The following is a 20,616-nucleotide window of genomic DNA, read 5'->3' as shown; positions in this document are numbered from 1 at the left end:
TACTGTGGAGCACATTTTTATTGATCCTTTACACATAAATTTGGATGACATCCTCTGTAAAGACACATCATGAGGTGCAGTGATCACAGTGTTTAACATCCAGACATGAAAAGTGCGTGAAACAACATTATTTTATTCATCCGTCCTTTTGGTTTTGTAGCTCGTGTTTCAGCTGTTTGGGTGTGGCACAGTATTAGTTAATCGGTCTTTGGTTTGCAGAACGGAAAAGTTGGAAAGTCCAAAATCCGTTAGATGAGGGTCCTGAATGGTATGTTGACCTCTTTCATTTGCTTTTCATAATCTTCATCAAACACCTTTGATTGCTCGGGTGTGAAATGGTTTGTCCAATCACCTACTTCACCTGTATATGAAGAAAATACAGGAGAATACAATAACATTAGTAAAACTCTCTGTTAATAGAATAATTGGTTGGTTTATGCCATGACAGAAATCTGGAAATGTCTGTCCCTAGTTACATAAGCTGACATCTTGAAATGTCTTGGTTTGAATAGAAATTAGTCAAAAACTATAAAAAAGGTCAAATATCAATCCTACAAGATGGAAAAACACTGAGCAAGTCTTCACATTTGAGAAGCAAATTTGCATGATTTTGACTTGAAAAATTATTTAAAAGATGAGGCAATTATGTAAATAGTTATTGATTCATTTTCTGCCAATACACTAATTAGTTACAGAACAACAGTTTAGTTACATTGAGTTTGAAATTCTCTCAGGCCATAAAAAAATGGAAGCAAAGGCAAGAAATGCAGGAACCTCTAGGGGGCGCCATTGTATTTTATTGAAGTGCATTAGTAAACACAATGTTACAACACCAGAGGAGTGAGTTTTGTCTTTAAGAAACATATTACCATTGACAGAGAGTTTGATTTAACTGCTTTCTATTATCATATTTTGTCCATTATGATTTTTTTATTTACCCACTGCACTACTAACTTTGAAAACTGGGCCCTCGTTATTTCGACTGCATATTTTTACTTATTAATGTCTTAAAACTGAATCTGGCTGATGTACCTTTTCTCATAAAGGGAGAGATGGACTGATCAAACACAGGCGCTGGGATGCAGGAATAGTTGGCCATTGGGTTATCCTTCATGTTCTTAAAGGATGTGAGCTCCACAATTCGGTTGATGACCTCATCTGAGACCGACAGGTCCAGGTACCTCATGATGCGCTCCACTTCACGCCGAGGATTCTGGGGGAACAAATGTGATAGTTGGAGTACCTTTGTTTTTTGTTTTTTTGTTAATTGAACACAACAGTTCAGCTTGAACAACAAGTGAAATATTATAAGATCAAAAAAACATAATGCAAACAAAGAAACTATTGAGTTTTATAAAAGTTAGACAAGTACCTTTAATTTTTTTTTTTACTAATGTCTTCAGGATTTTGAAAAGGTGGTCCAGTTTTTAAATACTTCAAAAAGAGGGGGAAATATTTCATATCTAAATCCGCCTTAATAACATTTTCCAAGCAGAATCAAATTGTTTTTGTCTGGCTTGTTGCTTGTTGGAAAGAAGTGATTTGTTTTTCAAGCACAGCCATGAGGGAAGATTGTTCTAAAACGCTGATGAAAATGTTCTCATCATTCAATATGAGCCTTACAAAATGTGCAAGTATCACAGAAATTCATTTGAGTTATTATAACATTTATTATTTTGTTCATTGTTATTGCATTTGGGGAAATAGGACAAGTTCAAAATATTTTGCCTTAATTTTGAACAATATTAGTTTTTTGAATATGTATGTTCAAAATGATTTGGTAATGCTCATCTGTTACTACCTCTTTCATGTCCTCGTAGAAGAGGTAGAGGATGTTCTTCTTCTCTCTCTCCTCCCAGTAACCTTTCACATGATCATACCAGGAGCCCCATGACACTGCAGAAACAGAGCAGGATTCAATCATTCACATGCTATTTAAGTTTATGGATGAACTTTAAATTAATAACTTTTGGGTTGTGAAAAATCATTTTGGCTCCTCCTCCAGCGTGGCACTTGTTTTTCTTTTATTGTGGACTTTAATTAAGTTTCAGCAGTGCAGGGTGCTGCTAATCTAATCACAGCCACTGAAGCATTACATTTCTCAGCTAAATGCACGTGATAGATTCCAAAAGTTACCATCCACTACATATCTAAATTTTATATAAGTTCACAAAAACCTCCAGGCAACTAAAGTAGGTAAAGAGATGTTTGTGACGCAGTTAGACCTGTTAAGAAAACACAGAGGAATGTATTTTAATCTACTTACACTCTCCTCGCATGAACTTGGGGATGTAGCCCTCAAAAGGCCCCGGTTCAGGCTGGGTCTGATTCATGAGGTCAAAGTAGTAGTAGCTCACCAGGTTGTCTTTAGCATTGCGTGCCACGTAGATCGCCTTGACACATGATCAGAAGGCACAAAACAAAGGAATTTACAAGGTCATTTAATAAATTTAATAAACTGTTAATCTCTTACACCATTTATGTGCATGGTAACATGAACTTTAAAACCCACTAGCGTGTGTTCACTGTACCGTGTGAAGTAATAAAATAGACAGCAGGATTTTTGCAACCAGTTAAATCATATCGAGTCTCACCTTGCATTTGTTTTCCCAAAATCCATGAGGCACCAACTGAAAAGGAAGATGTGTCTTGATAACTCTTGGGGGATCCATTTTCTCGAGAAGATCAAGACCTGAGACATGGATTAAGAGAAATGGATATGAAAGAGTTAAAAGACCATATCCTACATCTGCTTTAAAACATTCAATTGGCTTAAAATTAATTTTGATCTTACAAGATTAAGACAACATCTAACTTCTTAAGAGTCTGGTAAAAACTTGAGGTGTGAATTTTACTTTTAAACTTTAGAACAAGTGTCCAGACAAGGAAAAACGAGTGTTGGTAAATAAAATACCTTTCAACCTTTTGGTGCACGGTGGGTTTGCTGTTGCAAAGTTGTTAGCAATGACCCAAGAATATTTATCCTCATGTTGGCTAATAAACAAAGATTATCTTTTATTTGCACGCATGTGCGAAGTAAATCATAGTATCACATTTAAAAAGAATGAACCCACTTTCCCGCTCTCCAGATATACGGAGCTTTTTAGCCCCATTAAGCTCAGTGTTTTGGTTTATGATCGTTCACAAACTGAGATAAAGGACTACAAAGACATTTTGGAAAATGTGCTTATTTGCCGTCTTAGTTCTTATATGAAGGTTGTGACCACTCTTGTATCTGTTCATTAAACATGATGCCACAGTCAGTTAGTGTTGCATAAAGACTGGAAATAGTGGAAGCAGCTACATTGTTCTTTCCTCCTGGCAACACCTCTGAAGCTCACTGTGGTTGTATCCATGCCGCTGTATCAGGCACACAATATATAAATTGTACCTTGTTAATTTGACACTTTTTGTACAAATAAAACAAAACAAAATAAATGATTGAGCTTTAGAGATGATGTTTGTCAAATTTTGTTTCCTTTGAACTGATCCAGATGCTTTACCCTGTTTTTAGTCTTCCTGACGCAAAGCTAAACTAAACTAAACTAAACTAAACTAAACTAAACTAAAAACTAAACTAAACTAAACTAAACTAAACTAAACCAGACTAAAATGAACTAAGCTAAATCAAGCTAACTGGCAAGTAGCAACATATTTAGCCCACATATGTTACTGTGGTATTAATCCTCACCTAATTCAATGAGAATGCAGATAATTGCATTTCCTTAAATAATAAAAATAGGTCTTACAGACCGATACTAACTGCAGAAAAACAAAGTGACTATCTACTCTCAGAAAGACAGGGAAAGCCAGCAGAAACCCGGTCTTACACATGTTTGAGCTTATCACTCCGGCGCTTTGGGCATTTTGGCGCTGAGGGAAATGTTTATGGGTTAATAGCTCATTAACCCTGATTACGACAAAGGAAATTAGCTGTTATGAAAACATTCCTCTAGGAATTGGATTTGTAAGTGCTGACATGCTGCAGTCCAATGTAGCTGGAAAATGCATTTGGTTTGAGTGGCAAAAAATACCGTAAGTTTTTAGCAAAAAAAAAAATATGTTGATGTTTTGGACAGAAAGCGACAAGAAATGGGCCGACAATTGGTAAACAACATGCAAACCCGTTGACATATAGATACACACCTGAGGGGATGGGGGGTGGGGAGTGGATCTCTAGGAAGGGACTGCGCACGGGCGTGGGGGCTCGTTTACATGCCTCAGCATCTCCATTGTGAAGAAGCAGGTCCACTATCTCCTGGGTCCATGTGGTCCCTAATGTCCCCAAAAGACACAGACACTGAACTAAATGAATAAGATACTTTTAGTGGGATGAATCTCACCAAGCTGAGAAGAACTCCTACAAAGACATCTTTTCCACTCTGTGACAATTATATATCCATTTTTCCTTTGTTAACATTGACCACTTTGATGGTGCCACAGTAACTTGTCATCTTTTGGACATCACAGCAGCAAAGAAAATGTTATTACAACATTGGGGAAGGAAATTTGGTCTTCCTTTGTTGTTTTTCTGGGACAGGCCCATCAGTTCCAAATCATAACCCTCGCACTTCATCAAACAGGATCAGTCTAAAGTCACTGTTTTTTTTCTTCATATTTCTCCTTTATTTCCTGTTTATTTTGTCAGTTTAACAACATAACACATCCTGCTATACTTGCTTTACCACTGTATTAATCAGGATCTAAAGTAAAGTAAAAGTAGCAATACCACACTGAGAAAATACTTCACAAGGTAAAGGCCTGCATGCAATGGAGATAAAAGATGAAATGTGCCTTAAAAGTATGAAACTAAAGGTACTCATAATCAAAAAGAATGTCCATCACGAGTGCTATACTATCATACGTTATAATGGAGTACAAAGATTACAATTACTGTTGCATAATATGCCAGTAATCACCTCTGTAGTTTGCCTAAGAGGGGATAATAATGTAATCCATAACAACATATAACGTGTCATAAGAATATCATGTTTTATATCATGCTTTATATGTAAACTAACCAAATAAATTAGTGTAGTAAAGTGCTAAAGTAAAATGCAAATAGTTACCTTCCACTATAGATGCAAACTGTGTGAACACTAACAGCTTTTCAATAACAATACATAAAATACAAAGATAATTCCTGTCTAAAACTAATTACGGTGATTTACTGTGTATGGCCAAAGCTGCTTTCTGAAGCGACGGTCGGATTACCTGCTTTTGGGTAGGTGGCGATGAGGAGGTCTGACGGGTCGGGACGAAAAGCCCAGACGGAGTCCCAGTTGTCAGCGATGTAGCACATGAGAGGAATTCCTCTGACCGGGATGAGAGGGAAGCGACTGATGGAGGTGCTGGCTTTCTGAATGGCCTCGCTGTAGGACAAGTCTCCCTCCTCAGACATGACTGACACTACTGAAGGTTTTCTCGAGGAAATTAAGAAGCAGAGGCTCAAATGCTATAAAATGGTCAGAGCAAGGCCTGCGCAGTGGTTTTTCCTGAGGTCCTGTCTTCAGCAGCTCCTCTTTCACCTGACTTTGTCAATCATTAAGTGCTGATTTGTTTTTGAACACCATGTATTTCAACTGTCTGCCAATTTCTTCCTGTCTGACTGTCAGGCCCACAGTCACTGTGTATACATCCTCGTCACTCTGTCATTTTCTCTTCCTTGTGTAGTTATCTGCAAACCAGGATGTTTTTGGTGTCTTTCCTTCCTGATATCTCGTGGTTTCCAGCAAAAGTCTTCTCCACCATCCGAATCCAAAAGCAAGAATCCCTCCGTAGACTCTCCCAAAAACAATCCTTTCTGAAGTCCCAGCCGAAGTCTAAGTGCTTCAGTCACTTTAAAATGTGTTTCTTCTCTCCCTCTTTCTATCTTTGTAAGCTGGCTGTGAGTGCTTGTACCAGGTTCCTAACTGTCTGCGATCACTGAAACTTGCACCAGCAGACCTACACTAAAGTGCCCTTATGTAACTTTCCCAGTTACGTATGAATTCCACTTTTGCTCACAATACTATCTCCACGGCTTTCCCTGTAATTTGAGGATGAGGGAGGGATTTAAAAGAGCCCTACGACCCACAGAGAGGTGAACTATAGTTCCTCACAAAGAGTGCATGAGAGATAGATTGAATATTAGTCTGATATCTGAAATCCTTATTGTTTCACACGGTTTTTTCACTTTTTTTCTTTCTCATTTATCAAAGAGAACAATACTTGTGTGTTGATACTCTCCAACGGAAACACACCCTTGTACCCATGACTGTTTAAAGTCAATAAAATGCACAGCATTAGCAGTAAAAGAGCTTCATGGAGATCTGTTATTCTCATTTTAGTTTGTATAAACTAAAGAAGAAACATTTTGTATACAGACATGAAGCTGCATAGGAAGCTGGATGTGTATTCATGTGTGCTCAGAGCACTGTCTTTTCAGCCAGAAACAGCTGTTTACACTTTACATTCCAGGATTTCCACACGAAAATCCAGCCACCCATAGAAACAATATTGTCATTGAAAATAAGCTGAGCTTGGCAGTTGCCTGAAACATCTGACAAAGGGCGGAGTCCGCAACCGTGTTCATGGCAGTTTTTAAAGCAATGTTAACAATAGTAGTTGAATTTTAGTTGAGTTAAATTGAAGTAAATTAACAGCATTTACTTTAGATTAGATTTGAAGATGGTCCACAGTGTGTCAATATGCTGAAGGTTTTGTAAAATGCTGTAGTGGTAATCAGGCCTGATATTACAGAGGATAAGACTAAAATAAAAATCAAGAAACAAACACTTTTCTTTACTGAATTCATGCTTCTTCTTTTTTTTCTCCATTAGTTTTGAAGTAATGATTTAATAAACTATTTAAAAAAAAATATTAAAACAATAAAATATTTTTTCCCTCATTCTTATTTTCATAACAGGCTTCCTGTTATTTCATATTTGAAATTTTTACATGAAAATGTTCTTTTTTTTTTCAACAGTCTATTTTGTAATATCATTGCTTTCTTGTATTCTTTTTTCATGGTCACCAAAGCAGGCGAACATTGACAAGTGCTCTTGATGCAGAATTCAAAGCTCTTAACCTAGGTATGAAAGTCAGCTTGGTAGGATGAGCACCTCATTAAGATAAGGTTTAATCTGTACCGTTCCACACGTTCACATCTGGAAGATCTCCGATACGACCACAGCTGTTTCTCTTGGCTACTCCACCAGAGTAGGTATGTATTTCTGGAAAGGAAACAGCAGTCAAATGAGATTCATTAATAAAACAACAGTATGGAAGCATTAAAGATTAAAACACAGAGTAATAGGGAATAAAGTTGAGATCAGGGCTATGCTCTTTATTTTTTCAGTCATTGATGTATAATCTGCTCAGACTCAGGTACAGTAATCCACCTCGAACACACGGTTCATCCTGTGTACAGTAAACCTCTGACAACCACATCAGCTGTAGATCTTCGTAAACCTCAACTGTAAAATGTTCAATGCTGCTTTTCTGCTCAGCCATCATAGTTTTCAATGTGGCCAAAATAAAATTAAAAGGAAATGAACAGTGTCCACATATTGACAGTGATTATTACATAAAATATGTGACAAAACTGTAAATGAAACATGCTGTAATGAGGTCAAAGCTGTGACCACTAGATTTTTCACAACTGGTTTTTAACCTGCTTGTGGTGATTTCTCTTTAGTCACACTGGTAGTAAAAGTGTTTTTATTGACAGTAGCAGGGGTAATGGCACGTTTAATTCATTTATGTTTGCTCACTAATGAAGGGGTATTTCCTTTACTGTTCACACAGAGGCCAGTTTACTTATTCTTCAGTTCAACAAAGCCTGTGAAAACAGTTGTATGATCTCATGTTTCCTCTGGCTCCGGGGGAGCTTTGTCAAGTCTAAGAAAGTCTTGAGTTAGACTCGAGAATTGAAATATTAGCAATAGGCTTAGTTTAGATTATGTTTGCATTTGGTTTTAATGTGTCAGAGGATGTTTACCAGCTTTATTCTCTTAAAAAAAAAGTATTATCATTATCTTCAATCACTTTAAATATTTGTACAATCCCTCCGAAAACCTACAAAAATTTAAAATCATTTTTCAGTAACTTGAAGAGATAAATATATTTTTCTTTAAAGTTTGCGAGTCAAAATATAAAGGCAGATTTTGTGCTCTATTTTCAATAAATCCAAAATGTCCCTTTTTGCAGTTTATTAAATGCAGGATCAGTTGTCCAAATTAGTAAAAAGCAGCAGCACCCTGATTGAAGTGGGGCTCCCTGTATAAATGGTTGGTAGTAAAACTGATGAATACAAATGCAAATGTCTGGTGCAGATGTGAAAGAACATTTTGTTCACTTCTGACTGGCATTGCATGCAATGTACAGCCTTGGAGGGGGCTGCTACTCTTGTTATAACCACTGAGTCACATGAAGTATTTCATGAAGAAAAACAGTAAGGTGATTAAATCAACTTATCATTATTTATCCATAGCATCATTATTAGTTTAAATCCCCCAAAACTTTAAAAAAAACAACAACAAACAAACAAAACAAAAAACCAGAGGCTAATGGAGTAATACAGTACCAGCTATTTTTCTTTGGTGGGAATTTCTCAGCTTGTTAGAAGCTTTGCACAAATATGTTTACTTGGATTTGAGGTCAAATGTAATTTAATCTACTGATGGGAAAAAAAATATATATTTGTCTCTTCCTTTTGTTTACATTGTGGCTCTGGAAAGTCTCTTCTTGTTTTCTCGCTCTTATTTGCATTGTGGCTCCAAAAAGTCTTCAGTTTTCTCTTATTTGCAAGTGATTCCTTTTTGTTTTACTTTTCACATCTAATTGACGACTCCCCTGTGTCCTTATGTTATGACCTACAATCAACTCAGTATTACCATACGAAAGCAGATACAAAGGGAATGGGAGTGACTGTCAACTGTTTGTCACACTGTATAAAAGCTGCCCTACGAAGGAGATCTGGAAGCACTGCTGGACACCTCTCTTTGAGGGTGGATGTATTTGCTTCATCTTGCAAGAATACATGTCTGATATGTTTGATTTTGAACCAAGCCTCTGAGTAATTTTTCTAACATCTACCTACACCCACCCCACATGAACTTGTGAATGTAGCTCTCCCAGGGCCTCCGGCTCAGACTAAAATGCATACAGTATTAATAGCTCTCCGAGTTGTATTTGGCTTTGCATATCAAGACCGGTTTCACACATAATCAGGAGGAAAAAGATAAAGGCAGCATTTACACAACAGTACAGAGAACAGGTAATATGATGAGAGGTACTTGTTGTTGACATTATATTGTGAAACTTGATAACTTAAATCTGTTTTTTAAAAACAAGACCGAACACATACATCCGGGTAAATAGATATGTACATTTTGAAAGGATCGAAACAGACTTCTTTTTATAAGGCCGGGACCGGTGAGGTTGTAAACAGGTCACACAGGGTTGTTGCTCGTCCTTAATGATGTTAAACTGCATTACTTTATACAGAGAGAGTAATAGACACACTGATCTACCACCAGTCAGCCATTATGCTGCATTTGGTTGAGCTATTTTGGCCTGATAAAATTAGAACTGTGTTTTTATGGGCCTTACAGAAAAAATACACACCTGATAGGGAGGATGATGTGACCACCTCTGAAGATGAGGATGGGGGTTCGCCTCCATATTACTTCAGGTTAGATCAAATTCACTCTTAATTTTAGATCCCAGTTACTCCACTGTCTCACTGGCTGGCACCAGGCCAACCAAACAACTCCTGTACAGGAGCAGAGAAGAAGATGATGACGCATAAAAGTCAGCTCTTCTGTTTGGAGTTTGTCAGATGAGACACAGGCAGAGGTGAACTCGTGTATGCAACTGCCAGCTGTCTTACTGATGATACCGATGCATCTCAATCGGTTGGTCAGGTTTCTGTCACTGAGTGTTTAAGATTTTACATTGCAGGAGTCCCGCAAGTTATCCTATCAGGGGAAAAAGAAGTAGGCTACTTTTGTTGAGAGAAAGTGTATTAGTGGGTCAATATCTGTGTTACAACTGTTACAAATTACAAACACGGAAACATTGAGTATAAATGGAAAAAAATACATTATGGTATTGGAATTGTTTAAATGTTTTACAAAATTATTTTCCTTCCCTACTTATTATAATGCAATAAAATTTAAAAGTTCACCGAGATTTGATGAGGAAGTTATAAGCTTGTGTTCAAAAGTCTTCAAGTAGCCTAGTATGGAAATGAATGTTAAATTATCTATCTAATCAATTTAATTTTCCTTCGTTTTGTCTTGTTTTCTTTGATTGTTCGATTCACTTCTGTAGCTGTTCTTCTGCTCAAACTGTAATATTTACCTTTCTGGGTGGATCGTTGCTGTTTGATTGTAATTAATTTAGTAGGTTGAAAAAAACAAAAAACAGTTTTACTTGTCTTTTCCATATTTTACGGTAGTACTATCTTAGAAACGGAAGTCTTGATGACAACTTCCTTAGTAACCAGAAGCTTGCTCTTCGGACGTTGTATTGTTGATTAGCATGTCGCTAAATTCCTCTTCGGTAAACGTTTCTGAGTTGCTTAAGTGATAAAAAAAAACACAAAAAAAAACAGATTATTATTTGTTATTATTTTATTAGGTTAATTATTTAGCTAGCTAATTAACTCGACCTCTCTGTTCAGCACAACATGTACCGGTCAACGAAATGAATTCCCGCCGGTGGTGTCGTTCCCTTCAGATATTTATCATCTTGTGCGGACGTCTGGATCTCGCGGTCACAGAATCGGGGGTGTCTTCCGCCCCAACAAATGGGGAGCCTTTTAGCTCAGCCACCCCAGCTCCAGGCGGGACGACGGCACGAGGGACAGGTGTCAGTCTCACTGAGGAGGACACTCTACAGCCCACTCTGGACTCCATGGTAACCACGGTAACCACGGTAACCACGACGCCTGTGTCCGAGGTGCCCGCCGTGGCCACTGAGGCTGCAACCACCGTCAAGCCTGAGGTCACTCAACAGGGTAACTCACACTTCAGCTCGATGTCCGTATTTGTCTCCATTCTGCAGCAGTCTGAGACTATTTAAAATAACCATCACTAATATAAAGTAAGATTTAAAATCAGACAGTGTGGCCACTGTCCTCATAACGAGTCCATTGAATCTAGTCTGGACTAACGTGAGTCTCTTCTGTTGTTTACAGGTTGTCTTTGTGATTTAACCCCTGACTTTTGTGACATTGGCTGCTGTTGTGACACAGTTGATTGCGGTGTTGTTAACTCGAGTACAATCTTCAGCGGATGTCCACAGAGAGTCATGTAAGTCTTCTAGTTTTCGGCTAAAGAACATTAACGGCACGTTTCAAGCATTGAAAAGAGCTTGAACCTTTTCATTTTACAGATCAGGAGTTTGCATTGAGAAATGGTTAATGTTCAGAGCCAACGTGGATTCATCTCTTGTCACTGTGACTGACTCCTTGTTCTGTGTTCGACCTGAAGGTAGATAGATATAATAAGAATATATTTAAATTTAAAAAAAAAAAAACTAGTATTATTGAGATCAATACTACTACTGTTAAAACTGTGCATGTTTAACCTCCCAGCAGACAATGAGCCCCAGTCTCTCCCAGCTCAAACTCAGTATCCAGCTTTAGGGGACTCGTACCAATTCTCACCACCAGGACACACAAGCATCACCCACAGCAGAGATTTTTACAGGGTAAAAGTGCTTAAAAATGTCTGCTCACAGTGTTGTATCTAAATTAATTACAAAATAAATAATGAACTTTGAGATAGGGGAGTGTATTTTTAATACAGGAAATTCACTCAAAACTAATTTTTTTGTAGGTCGATGATGTCATCCAGACATATTTGTCCAACTCCTCTGTGCGGGGTCTCCTTCGTCAGCCGTCTCCAGGGGCTGCTGCTGCTTTTTGTATCAACCGCAACCCTGCAAGTAAGTTTACACCACATAAAACGTCAAACTCCAGACTGTCAGAGTGTAACAAATGTTCCGCAAACTCTTTCAACTGCAGACCTGCCATCCGGGTATAGTTTTGTTTTAGGAACTTGCTCCTGTCAGAATATAAACTTTTCTTATATATTTCTTAAATATATATTGTCTGCATAAACAGGCAGTACGTAAAGACTAATGTGTTTATATGTATAAACGCTGCATTGTTCCTGTATGTCTTATTAACCAATATAAGTCTTTTTAAAGTTCCTTCTGTATTCCTCTGCTTGTAGAGTTCTTGAGGTCAGTGTCTCTTTCTTGTACCCGTACGGTGACTCCTCAGTTATGCACCACAGATCCAAATCTCAACGCCCGCTCCTACTTCTCCGACCTGAGTCTGATTAAGGTCAAGCAATCCCACGTACATGAAATCCTTTTAAGTAAATAATTACTGATTAGAATCTCACAGCAGGTTGGCTAACGTTGACTTTTTGTTGTTGTTGCAGATTCCAGTTGCTGAGATAGTACCAGTATCAGATTTTCTGGTAAGTCAGTGATTGTAAAGGCAGCCCCGTTCACGACACAGTTAGAAACACTTCTCATTTTGCACGTCATTTTGCACGTCATTTTGCACGTCATTTGCATCTGTACCAGCTGAGTTTAACAATCACCCTACAAATCAACTGCTGACACTAATATTTGGGGTTACTCCTACATGTCATGGTACATAAGTGCTTATAAAGCCTGCTTAAAGGTCTTAGAAGGAAATAACATCTCTTATAATGTATTTGTACAAAAACAAATATTTCTGCAGCATAATAAATAAATGTATTTGTTAAATGTTGTCAGTTTGGCCTCTTGTTTATTATTACTAATTTTCTGATTGTAGATTTTAAAAAGAAGTAGAGGTAAATCATGTGCATTTAAAGATAGATATCCAATGACATGCCTTGTGTCTTACAACGTATAATACTTCACTAACTCTGGTTTCAGGTCCCAGTTACTCCGCTGTTTGACTGGCCTGCACCAAGCCAACAAAACAACTCCTGTATTAATGCAGTAGAAAAGGTGAATGACCTCACATTCAGCATGTGTCTTAAATCTTAAATCACACGCAGTATTTAATGAAACATGAAACTCAACTCAGTATTTCCTGACTCTCCTGCAGGTTGAGTTTGTTATTGGTTACACAGGCAGAGGTGAACTCACATATGCAACAGTTAATGTGGTCTTGGCAGATGTGGATCCGAATCAGATGTTGCTGCAGACACACTCTGTACATTTCCAGGTAGATTGTTAAAGCCAAAGATTTTGTCCCAAACACTACATTTCCTATGAATGCAAACGTTAAGATGAATGTCATCCGTTTCCTTCAGCTGGCCACACCGAGCCCCATACCAGGAGGACCAATCCCTGCAGTCGGACTGACAGCGGGATTTCCTGTCATTGGTCGCGCTAAAGGAGAAGTGAAGCCTGTATCCTCACCAACAAGTGTGTGCACTCTTTCTTAGGATGTTATATTTAATCTGGAAATCTTTTATGCGTCGTAGTCCCTTGACTGCGAGTCAGCTGACATCACAGGGGGTGTCACAAGGCGGGGAGTGCTCCTCCGACCTCAGCGGAGCACCCATCCTCTTCGCACACAACACCGTCACTGGCTGCACATTCAGGTGAGCCTGCGCTATTTTGTTTCTAGTTTTAACTATCTTACATGAGGAGGAGTGGTGCAAAGTGTTGAAAATCAGTCCTAGATGAACATGAGTTATATTCCCTCTCACACAATCCTCTTTCACTTCTTTTTCTCTCCATGTGCTGCATAGTTCCCCAGCCAGAAACTGTTCAGACCTGCGTTCACAGATTTATAGGATCTTGCAGGATACTCAGGATACTCCCGACATAATCGCCATGAACTCAGGCTCCCAACCGAACTGGACGAGAGTCATCACCCAGGGGTGTCCAGTCAGCCTGCAGGTAGCAGAAATAGGAATCTAAAGTATTTGATAAAGAAAGTTCAATCATTTGTGAGTTATTTTTAACACAATGACTGCAGTGTGCATGTGTACAACAGCACTTGAAGACCCTTATACTTAAATAAAAGTGGTTATTACAACTGTTTTCTGCTCTTCAGTAAAACCCAGACTATGTTGGCTGTTATAGATGTGATTGTATTCAAATTGATGAATTTAAGTCTGCACGCTGTGCCGACCATTCATGCATTTATTTTCTTCTCACTATCAGGAAACATGTGAGTCAGGCTGCGTCCTTCCACACTCTCTCTCCATCCAAGTGCTGTGGGCTCGCCAGGGTCTCATTGACCTCCCCCAGAACTACATCCTGGGGGCCAAATACCTTTTCCACTGTCAAAAGTTTAAGGTACATTTGTACACATGCTCTCTGATTCTGAACACAACTTTAGACTTTTCCTCTTATTGTTTTATCACCACAAGTGTCCACATTCTCTCCTCCTGCCTTTTTTTTTTCAGTGTCCAATGTCGTCCCCTGTCGCTCTGACCACCAAAGTCACATTCGCTGACACTACAGTTTACCCAGAACCCCCCAGGGGTTCACCTCAGCCTCACTGGAAGTTTCCGTTCGGCTTCTTCACGAGAGGCGCCGCTGAGCTGGATGGCCACGTGGTTATTAACCGCAGTCACACTGAGAAGGTCACATGGAGTTTAATGCTGTTCACAGTCACGTTACTAACAGGATTAGAATTCTTCACTACGTAGCCGGATAGGTAACAGCGGAGCAGTGTGGGACTTGAAGCTTCTTAATATGAAGAAAGGTTTTGTACGAATGATCTGAAATGAATGTATTGATGTTTTATTTTAATTTTTGTTTTAACTTGTTTTCAATAAAAACTCATCCATTTTAATTGCAGAGTGAAACAAATATAGTGACAAAATATCTTTTATTGTTTTGCTTTACTTTACATAAATAGATACATTTTTACAGGACAGTTTATGAGTCATTGGATCACTGAGGTAAAGATGCATTTCTCGCACACAGCTCCTCTTCTATCTCCTCCTTTTGGTCCACTTGTTTTCTGTGCGTTTTTCTCTCCTTCCTCCCCGTGAAGCGCACGTAGTTGAAGAGATTGACTACTGCAGCAGGAGTTACACCTTCCAGACGAGTAGCAGCACCCAGCTGGGTGATGGAGCAGAGGATTTATTGCATATTGATTAGATTCAACTCGACAAAATCAACACTGTTTTCAGACAGACAGACATGTTGAGTAAATACACTGTACTCTGAACGTGCAGACTCACTGTGCTCGGTCGAACTCGGTCCAGAATCTCTCTGACTTCTCGAGACAGTGACACCAGAGATAAATAGTCGATGTCTGGTGGCAGAGACATGTTCTCCTCCCTCTGAATTCTCTCAATCTCTTTCTTGTTTAGGTCACAGTGAGGCTTGTACACAGCTACGAGACAGACAGGAGAATTTTTTTTTATTGAGACATAATGAACTATTTTATGGTAGTTTGAATACTAAAATTAACATTTGGAAGCAGTGCCGAAGAATAACTGTGTTGAGTACTACATTTATGTCCGTTTTTCACGTTTTAATTCCTACAGCTCCAAATGCCAAGGTTTCTATTCCCTTTTGTCTCAAAATGCCAGTTTTACCCTCGATCTTGAGTCTTCCTGAGAACTCCATGTATTTTGAAAGGCACTCTGGGAAGACGGATGCCATCATTTCAAAGGACACGTCTTTGTACTGTAGCAGATCCATGCCACTGAAAAAGAAGTTAGGACCAAACATTAATCAGAAATCTCCCTTTAACTGCATCCTGACCGTCCAGACGTGGTACTCTACACTTGTGATCCGATATATTTAATGCTCACGTCAGGCTGGTGTTCTTGGTCTCACTTAAACTGATGCCGGGCAGCTTTTTTCTCCAGATGGCTGTGGACAGAACGAGAGCCTGAAGAGCTGCAAGTGCATCCTGGAGACTGTTTCTCACTCTTACAGCCTCCTGGTAACGCAAGGAAGACACACATCCCACCTCCTTAAACCCTGACAGAGGAAGGAGGTCATGAGAGGAGAAACACTCAAAGAAGGAAGACCCATTACGAATCCAGAGGTGAGTCCTATATTCTGATGTGTGTCAATTAAAATGACCGCAATAGATGGATTTACCGTCAGTCAATAGATCAGTAGTGGAAATCATTTTGTATTTCATACTTACCTTTCAGAGTGAGGCGGAGGTCAGCGTTGTCCGGCCTGAGAGAGGTTCGAAACTCCGCCCGGCTGGTGAACATGCGGTACGGCTCTGTAACGCCTCGGCTCACCAGGTCGTCGATGAGAACTCCAATATAGCTCTCCGTTCGAGACAATGCCACCGCAGGCATGAAGAGTGCCCAGCGGGCTGCGTTCGCCCCCGCCCACAAGCCCTGAAAAAGAGTTTTACCAATAGTTTCAATGTGTTCTGTGAAGATGCGTGTAGTTCACACATAAGAAAAGATGTGGTACCACTGTGGTGCTGCCATGTTCTCTCACACTAATGGACCAGGGTTCCTAATTAGTACACAAACTAGATCCCAAACGTTTGGCAGGAGAAAGAAGAGTCCTGCCTTCCGCACATAAAAGGTTCAGCTCACAGTTATACCCATAAGACGACAAGCTTTTTATTCCCTTAATTCTTTGAAAATACAGTCTCTCTGTGCACCTTACGTTTTTATGACAAGGTGGTAAAGTCTATAATTATAAATGCTGTATTTATAATTTGTCCAGTTACAGTGCAGGGTTAGAATAAAATAACTGTGACTATTGTGACACTTTACTTGAGGAGCACATTACGTGAGGCAGAAGCACAAATACTGGAAGAAAGACAATAAGCAGTGCAGAAAATATCACCTGTTGATCCTGATAACACTCTGAACCGGCCTTTCGTTTCACTTCATTCTTACAGTAACATAAACTGTGTCCCCATAATATTGTTAATCCTGTCGAAGCTCTAATTGGTCGATTGTTTCTCCAACCTTAGGAAATAGCGGTCAGTGAACACAACACCAGACATAACTGTACTGCTGAACAAATCGTAGAAACTGGCAGCGAATTAGAGCTATGTTGTAAAGTGAGATGGTCTGTGCTTGCAGCTGTGTGTGAATATCTATGTGACAGAGTTGGGAAGGGCTTTATAGATGGTGTTTTATGACCCACAATAATGGCACAAGCAGAGATTTTTTTTTTTTTTTAAAGTGCCTACCTGTGCAGCAGCCTCCTCGTACCCCGTTGTTCCATTGATCTGACCGGCCAGAAACAGACCTTGAGTACTTTTCACCTGCAATGCAGGGCTCAGCTGAGTGGGACATACGAAGTCGTACTGCACACCATAACCTGGAAACCCAGAAAAAAAAAAAAAGAGACATCTGAATATCAGATCTATTACCTGGAGAGAGGCAGGGACTTTCAATACACTGTACTTCTCTGACTGATTGAACTGTAAGTGCTTTTTATTCTTTGATTTTAGATGTACTGTAGTTCACTTTTTCTAATGCTTATTAAACAGGATCCGGGCAGTGTACCCGGTGTGTGGATCTCAGCTCTGTGCAGGGCGGGGATTTCTCTGATGAGGCGGAGCTGCACGTCAGGTGGCATGGTCATGGAGAGACCCTGTGGGTACAAAAGGTCGGAGGTCACGCCCTCAGGCTCCAGCCACACCTGGTGCTTCCGGCCTGGAAAGCGAAGCACTCGCGACTCAATGGAGGGACAGTATCTGTGAGTGACAGTGAGTTTTAGAACACTGACTACAAAGTCTAGCATCTTATGTAATATATGCATGTATGTGTGTGTACCTGGGTCCTTTGGTGTCTTCCTCTATGTGACAGTTGAGATGAAGACTCTCCCTCACCACTTTCTCTACACCAGGAGTGGTATAGATCAGGTAGCAAGGCAGCTGCTCTTCAGGCTGAAAAGTGTTTAGTTTTAAAAGAAATAAAGCGTTCATTCACTGAAAAGGAGACTGGTTAGAATTTTTTTTTAATTTTAATTTTAATTTTTTTAAGTACTTCATATAAACTTTACCTTGCAGCGTGTGTGTGCATTGAGGAAGCTGAACGGCATCGGATGACTGTCAGGTGGGTGAAGCTGAGCCAAGGAAAGGTCTACTGAATCCTTCACAATCCTGGGAGGGGTACCAGTCCTCAGCCTACCGATCCTCAGCCCCAGCCTCTCCCTCAGCGTGTGGGACATCCCGGCACTCGATGGAGCATCTCCGATCCGACCCCCGGGGGACGTGGTTTGGCCCATGAAGAGGGAGCCAGACAAGAAGGTACCGGTAGTAAGAACCACCGAGCTGGCTGAGATCGGGTGGCTGTCATTTGCTGGTGTTAAAAGAAGTGCGAAAGCATCGTAAACAGATTTACAAACTACTTTTTCTGTAATTATCAATGTGAAAATTCTTGAAGTTCATTTATTTGACAAATCACACCTGGATTTGAATACAAAACTGACAAAAATGGTCAAACAGAAATAACATTTCCTGATGACAATATAAACAAAAAAAAGACACACTACTCATGATTTAAAAGCACTGGTTGGGTGTAAAATTTCACTTAAGCCCTAAACTTTTACAGATAGTTGTCACTCGCTGCCTACCCAAATGTATCCCAGTAACTCTGTGGCGACCAGGCTCTTCTGGGTTTGGTTCTGTTACCAGCAGCTCCTCCACCGAGCCCTCCAACACCGTCAGCCTCGGAGTGGACAGCAGCTCAGACTGAACGAAAAAACAACCAACAGCCCTTTTAATTTAATCACAGACAAAAACTCCTCCATACCCGAACCTTTGTTGCATGTGTGTACTGTATGTGGTACCTGAATGAATTCTCGGTAGCGCTGACGGTCCAGCTGGGCTCTTGGACCCCACACAGCGGGCCCTTTTCTGCGATTCAGGATGGAGAAATGAATCCCGGCCCAGTCCCCGGCTCGACCACACAGCCCATCCAGAGCATCTATTTCCTTCACAAGATGGCCCTTCCCTACTCCTCCCAGGGACGGGTTACAGGACAGTGCGCCTGGGAGAATGTTAAAAGAGAAGCCGAATCAGTGCTAAAACCTCTCGGTCACATTGTTCACGTCAATATCTCCAAACCTCGTCTAAAAAAGAAAAGCACAAAACTATCAGAATAGATGGAATACACTAAGAAGAAAATATCTTGTTTGGTTTGAGTGACGTGTCCCTTTAACAAAGCTCTTTAACTCACCAACTGTGTGTATTTTCTGCGTGACCAGCAGTGTTTCAGCTCCCACTCTGGCTGCTGCTGCCGCCGCCTCGGTCCCTGCGTGACCCCCGCCCACCACGATGACATCGTACTGCTGTCTGGCAAGATGACCGACATGTCTGGAGACCGGCAACAGGAAACTCTGCAGGCGGGGGAGCTTCTTTGTCAACATGTGAGATGCACACCTGTCGAAATAAAAGTGGTCAGAGGTTTGTATACAAATATTTATTTGCTGGAAAAATAAAGAATGAACTAGTTATGTACAGTTTGACACCACAATAGAATAATAAAACTCTTCCATTATCAGTATCAGTACCTACTAAAATGGTTCCTGGTCTGTAACAGTAAACATTTTTTTTTTAAATTAATTTTGCATTTTATATAGCCTACTACTGATAATGTACCCCATTAAAGTGGCCAAGTAATGTCAAGAGATGTATGTTCCCACGTTGCTCCAAGACTTAACGGCCACATATGAAGAACTTAAAAATTTAAAGAGGCACTTCAATGAAGTTCAGTTTAATTATTACATAGAGTAATAGTGTGAAAAAATGTTTTCTGTAGGTCTAAAAAGTGAAAAAAAAACAACCTGGTTAATGTCTTAAGGGTTAACTCTACTTTCAATTTTAACTGGAAACCTCCTTTACAAACTGAATATGAGGGGTTAGGAGGCATGTTGATTTCTTGCAGTATCAGAAATGTAGGTTTGTGCCAGAAATGGGAATTTTGATGTAATACATTTAAAAAAAAAAAGCATCTTGTGAGTTCATTTCTAAATTGTCCCTTTCATGTACAAAACAGCTGCATTACTTCCCGCAAATTATATTTTCATGTTCTTCATTTCTTTATCTATAAAAACTACTGAAATCCACTTCAGTCGACAGGAATGTGAACTGATAACATTCACAGTTCTGAACTAAGGACAGAGATCAAAGACATTTTTGTTGGGTGATTATAATAAATAAGATTGGTTATCATCCACTTGTATAGCTTTGGGTCACACTGTATTTTACTCATTGTTCCTGAGCGATGATTAACCAGATCTATAAAGATCAGGTGTTTCAAATATAAGACAGCTTATGTACAGTTGCTTCCTTTTATTATTCATCAGATGGAAACTGTATTTCACCGTCTCGCATTACGCGAGATGTCTAAATCCGCTGCATTTTAACTGCCTCAAGTATTAAAAAGGTACTTACAAGTTCGTTTGCAGAGGAAGTTTGTTGTTTGAGTTTCAGGTTACTGGATTCACAGAAAGATAAAGATCCTCGGGACTCCTGCTATGTAACACAAACGCTCTCCACGGAAGCTGCCATGCTTGTCTGCAGCTCAAAGCCGTAATACCCGGAGTACAGACGCACCGACAAACCTGTTTCGCTCAGTGAAAGTCGGGTTTGCCTAAACTAATGTCTCTCCTCAAAAGCCACCCGTACATTTAAGAGAGACGTGCGACAAA

The 20,616-nt window shown here is 39.7% G+C and overlaps 3 protein-coding genes across 4 annotated transcripts; 1 reads left to right on the top strand and 2 right to left on the bottom strand.

Annotated features, from left to right (window-relative positions):
- Positions 1-8: 8 nt before the first annotated feature.
- Positions 9-6,077, bottom strand: sult1st6 (sulfotransferase family 1, cytosolic sulfotransferase 6). The gene is made up of 7 exons (XM_069691665.1): positions 5,215-6,077; positions 4,147-4,275; positions 2,595-2,692; positions 2,267-2,393; positions 1,802-1,896; positions 1,033-1,213; positions 9-361 (listed from the first exon to the last, which is right to left on the bottom strand). Exons 1-7 carry the CDS (start codon positions 5,399-5,401, stop codon positions 249-251), a joined length of 930 nt encoding a protein of 309 aa, XP_069547766.1. The 5' UTR covers positions 5,402-6,077; the 3' UTR covers positions 9-248.
- A 4,437-nt stretch (positions 6,078-10,514) lies between these two features.
- On the top strand, positions 10,515-14,821 carry LOC138617008 (tectonic-3-like). 2 transcript variants are annotated; one of them, XM_069691649.1, is made up of 14 exons: positions 10,515-11,005; positions 11,186-11,300; positions 11,383-11,480; positions 11,588-11,700; positions 11,829-11,937; positions 12,228-12,340; positions 12,441-12,479; positions 12,928-13,002; positions 13,103-13,222; positions 13,311-13,409; positions 13,504-13,604; positions 13,755-13,905; positions 14,173-14,307; positions 14,418-14,821. In XM_069691649.1, exons 1-14 carry the CDS (start codon positions 10,693-10,695, stop codon positions 14,661-14,663), a joined length of 1,827 nt encoding a protein of 608 aa, XP_069547750.1. In that variant the 5' UTR covers positions 10,515-10,692; the 3' UTR covers positions 14,664-14,821. The 2 variants fall into 2 exon arrangements, with proteins under 2 accessions (XP_069547750.1, XP_069547749.1); XM_069691648.1 differs by having other exon boundaries at positions 11,585-11,700.
- Positions 14,815-20,434, bottom strand: mto1 (mitochondrial tRNA translation optimization 1). The gene is made up of 13 exons (XM_069691644.1): positions 20,360-20,434; positions 19,143-19,345; positions 18,754-18,953; positions 18,538-18,655; positions 17,965-18,263; positions 17,736-17,848; positions 17,466-17,656; positions 17,147-17,277; positions 16,127-16,331; positions 15,783-15,954; positions 15,564-15,673; positions 15,204-15,358; positions 14,815-15,081 (listed from the first exon to the last, which is right to left on the bottom strand). The coding sequence occupies exons 2-13, from the start codon at positions 19,330-19,332 to the stop codon at positions 14,911-14,913; spliced, it is 2,055 nt and encodes a 684-aa protein (XP_069547745.1). The 5' UTR covers positions 19,333-19,345; positions 20,360-20,434; the 3' UTR covers positions 14,815-14,910.
- Positions 20,435-20,616: the final 182 nt, after the last annotated feature.

Source organism: Brachyistius frenatus, unplaced genomic scaffold (assembly GCF_029030835.1).
Source record: "Brachyistius frenatus isolate BFR_SWC_R1_liver_20210118 unplaced genomic scaffold, ASM2903083v1 Contig_11, whole genome shotgun sequence".
NCBI classification, from domain to species: Eukaryota; Metazoa; Chordata; class Actinopteri; family Embiotocidae; genus Brachyistius; species Brachyistius frenatus.
This window is presented reverse-complemented; position numbering and strand designations above follow the sequence as displayed.